Source organism: Salvia hispanica, chromosome 2 (assembly GCF_023119035.1).
Source record: "Salvia hispanica cultivar TCC Black 2014 chromosome 2, UniMelb_Shisp_WGS_1.0, whole genome shotgun sequence".
NCBI lineage: Eukaryota > Viridiplantae > Streptophyta > Magnoliopsida > Lamiales > Lamiaceae > Salvia > Salvia hispanica.
In genome coordinates this window covers 5794130-5798078 of record NC_062966.1, presented here as the reverse complement: position 1 = coordinate 5798078, position 3949 = coordinate 5794130, and the positions used below count along the sequence as shown (strand labels likewise).

Here is a 3949-nt window from a genome sequence, read left to right as displayed (position 1 = left end):
TTTACCTTTTACTTGCATTTCGTTATATTTTCAGCATAAAAAAGTTTTAAGTAAATTGTTCAATTACATAGTCCATTTGCAATGCAAAGGGCCAAGATTGATCACATTTCCATTAAAAGAAGCCGGCCGTAGTACTATAATATTATCGTTTATCTTTGTAGCCATTTAGCCATTTACAATTACTATACATATTTATCACCATATATTCTATCAAATATTTTAAATATAAATGTCAATACGAAATTGAATTGAGTTTATAACGATTGCAAAACACATCAAAAATTAAATATCAATACAAAAAAACACATTAATCCAGCATAAACAAAGCACCTGATTTAGACTTCCTATACAAAACTTAAAACAAAATCAGTATATAAATAAGTAAAAAAGCTCAAATCTTAAAGATTGATAGGTACATATTTTGAATTACTAGTATAATTAAATTTGAGATACAACTATAATGATTTGACTAGATGGAGACGGTTGTAAGGGCGGAGGTATCGCTCTTCTGCGACGGACTCCGCCAGAAACCGGCGCCGTAGAATTTATCCATCATCTGTTTCTCGAGCTCCATCACCTGAACATTCCCGGACTCAAATGTGGTTACAACGCTGCTGTTGTCGGAATGGAGGCGGAGGAAGTATTCGTCGTCGTCGTCGTCATCGCAGCCGTAGCCGTGCGAGCGCAGAATCCCCCTCTTCAGCAGCTGGCTCTGGCGCTGCTTCCTCAGAGCCTTCCTGCACAGCCCCGCCGGCACCTTGTACACCGCCAGCACCGCCAGATTCAGCATCCCGCACGGGCAGCAGCAGCACACCGCCGCGCACTCCGCTGTCGTCCCCCCAGCCATCTCCGCCACCCTCACCCGCCTCATCCCCCCGCTCGACGAGAACTCGCTGTTCAGCAGCGGCTGCCGCCGCGCCCCCATCGAATACGACTGCTGCAGCCGGAATTGTCTCGTCATTTTCTGATCGAATTGTTCAATCGAATTCCCCCTCCTTCGCGATCACACCTCCGTTATTTGAAATTTGACCTAATTGAAATTGTGTAAGATTAAATTAGGGGAAAAATTGACCTGAAATCAGATAAGTTTGACCGAATTGGAAAAGAGAGAAAGATGTGCCATTGCCGGAGATAAGTAGTGGGCCGTGTTACGCGGTTCCGTAACACAGCGGGTGGTGGCTGTGTTTTCCTTTCTAATTTCTCTCTCTATTTCTAGGGAAAAAAATTAGGATTATTCCGAGTATGTCATTCATATTTTATAATTTCTGTTGATGAGCTCAACGGCTGCCCTGCTTTTCAGCTCAGCTTTCCAATTCCAAATAGCAATAGCAATAGCAATAGCAATAGTAGTAATAGTAATAGTAATAGTAATAGGATTGAGAGGTGTAGAATAGAGGAATGCTTGTCTGCGTCGATGAATGAATGAGAGTGAATATAAAGTATTACTAATACTCCTATTACAAGCATTTTGTGGTTTATGCTAAAATTATGTTAATGAGAGTGCATGAATACTCAAGTTGAAATTGTGGATATAAGTTCTGACGTTTGCATGCATTAAATCAGTTTGGAGGAGGATACCAATCCACATAGAGATCCAAAAAAAGTAAAATTCGAACAAGTGTTACTCCCTCCGTCCCCTATTAGGAGTCACTCTTTGACCGGATACGGGTTTAAAAAAATGTAAAGAAAAAGTTGGTTAATAAAGTTAGTGGAATGTGGGATCCATTTTTTTATATTGGTTTTATAATAAAATGTGAGTGAATTGAGTTAGTGGAATGTGGGACCTACTTACTATTAGGGACAGAGGGAGTACATTGTTTTGAAGGATATTATGAAGCTTTTAATGATATGGGTCATGGGATTAGTGTAATCCATTTGGTGCCAAATAAAATATGCCATTCTTGCGGTAAACAACATAAACAATGAGATGGAAAGTTTCACACAATAAATTTAAAACCGATTACAAAAGAGAATACAAGGTGAAACGACACGAGACTACAAATCTAAGAGATACTCCCTCCGTCTGCAAATAGCAGTTCCGTTTTGCCATTTTGGGGCATCCATAAATAAGAATCCCAGTTCATTATTACTATAAATGATAAAGGACCCCACATTCCACTAACTTATTCAACTTACATATATCATTTAAAACTACTCTTAATATATACAAGTGAGACTCGTATTCTACTAAGAGCATCTCCAATGGGCGGACTTCCCGGACGCCCTTCCCGTCGCCATTCCGAAATACACCTCCTGCCACGTCATAAGGACTTCTCACTGCACAATCCGCCCTTCCCATCGCCCTTCCCGCAGTTAAAAAAAAATCACAAATCCACAAATATTCAATTTACGATACGAAATTAAAAATATTCACAAATTCACAAATATTCAATTTAGAGTTTTTTCAAAAAAAAAAATTAAAAAAATTAAAATACCGGACGTCCGCGCGTCACCGCAATGGCGGACGTCCGCCCGCCCTTTCACCCGCCCTTACCGCGAAGGCCGCGCCCTTCCCGTGTCCTCACAGGACGTCCGCGTCCTCCTCTCCGTGCCACAATGGCGCCCTTCCCCGACGGACTTCCCGGAAGCCTCTCCGAAGGGCGACGGGAAGTCCGCTATTGGAGATGCTCTAACTTTCTTCCATCCACTTTTTTTTAACATTTCTTAAAACTCGTACCGGATAGAAATGTGACTCCTATTCTCAGAAGGAGGGAGTATAAACCAAAACTTGTAAAAAGAGCAAACGGTTACGAGTAAAAGATAACAGTTCGTGACTCTGTTTTGCATAGACATTGCCGCACTCAAACCACGAAAATTCACCGAACAAACGATGATGAGCTCACAAATCTCTCACAAAGGTCAACACCACAATTGATATGCATGACTCACTAACCGAAGATTGTAATCATAAAGAGTCAACCCACACCACTTACACAGAAGGGAAAGAATAACTTGGATTCTGGCCACAAAAGTGATCAGTGAAGGAGGCTCTGAAAGAACATGAAGAGACAAGCGAGCAAGGGGAAACCTTAATTCCAGATTAAGTTAGGGTGTCGAACCCACGAAAAACAGCTGTATCAATTATACTCCCTCCGTTCCATAGTAATGGAGGCAATTCTTTTCGGCACGGAAATTAAGAAAAATTGTGTTAGCTAGGTGACTTAAGTAAAGGGAGAATAAAGTGGAAAATGAAAAAGGTAGAGAGATGAATAGAGAAAAAAGTAAGAGAGAGTAAAGTAGGTGTGGAAAAATGTGTTGACTTTTACTAAAAAGAGAAATACCTCTATTACTATGGAACATACTAAAATTGCAAAATGACTCTATTACTATGGAACGAAGGGAGTATATCTCTATATGTAAGATGCTTGACGATGTCGCCACTGTCTTAATTGGTGGGGTGGGTCGGAACTGAAAAATCGTGAAATATAAATAACACTATAACTATGTGGGAATTAAAAGTGCAAATAAATTTAAACTAAAGGAAATCAATTAAACTGGAACAAGATGGACATTTTAATAAACTGCGCAACTTAAAAACTGTTGTGAGAAATTTTTACACAAAATATAAGAACTTTTCAGAAATAGAAGAGTAAGAGCATCCTCAATGCATGCGGATGTCCCATAGCCTTCCCGACGGATATCCCAAAAACACCTCCTGCCACATCATCAAGGACATCCCATAGCCTTCCCAGCACTGCCACGTCATAAGGACATCCCATAGCCTTCCCTGCACAGTGGCAGTCATCCCATAGCCTTCCTGCGCGGACTTCCCGCAATAAAAAAAAATCACAAATGCACCCAATTAAACAATTTACGGAATTAAACAATGTACGGTATTAAAATTTCGGCACGAATACGGAGAAAATGCAACTACTTTATTTAAAAAATATATATATAATTATTAAAAAAAAAAACTTAACCAACAAAAAAAAAAACCCAAGCTTCGACA

General features: G+C 40.0%; 1 protein-coding gene across 1 annotated transcript; it reads right to left on the bottom strand.

Annotated features, from left to right (window-relative positions):
- Positions 1-318: 318 nt before the first annotated feature.
- On the bottom strand, positions 319-1206 carry LOC125208586. Its single transcript, XM_048108232.1, has 2 exons — positions 1073-1206; positions 319-995 (listed from the first exon to the last, which is right to left on the bottom strand). The coding sequence occupies exon 2, from the start codon at positions 959-961 to the stop codon at positions 470-472; it is 492 nt and encodes a 163-aa protein (XP_047964189.1). The 5' UTR covers positions 962-995; positions 1073-1206; the 3' UTR covers positions 319-469.
- Positions 1207-3949: the final 2743 nt, after the last annotated feature.

Bases quoted from the DNA above. Each gene is read 5' to 3' on its own strand.
- LOC125208586 (XM_048108232.1), bottom strand. From the start codon at position 961: ATGACGAGACAATTCCGGCTGCAGCAGTCGTATTCGATGGGGGCGCGG.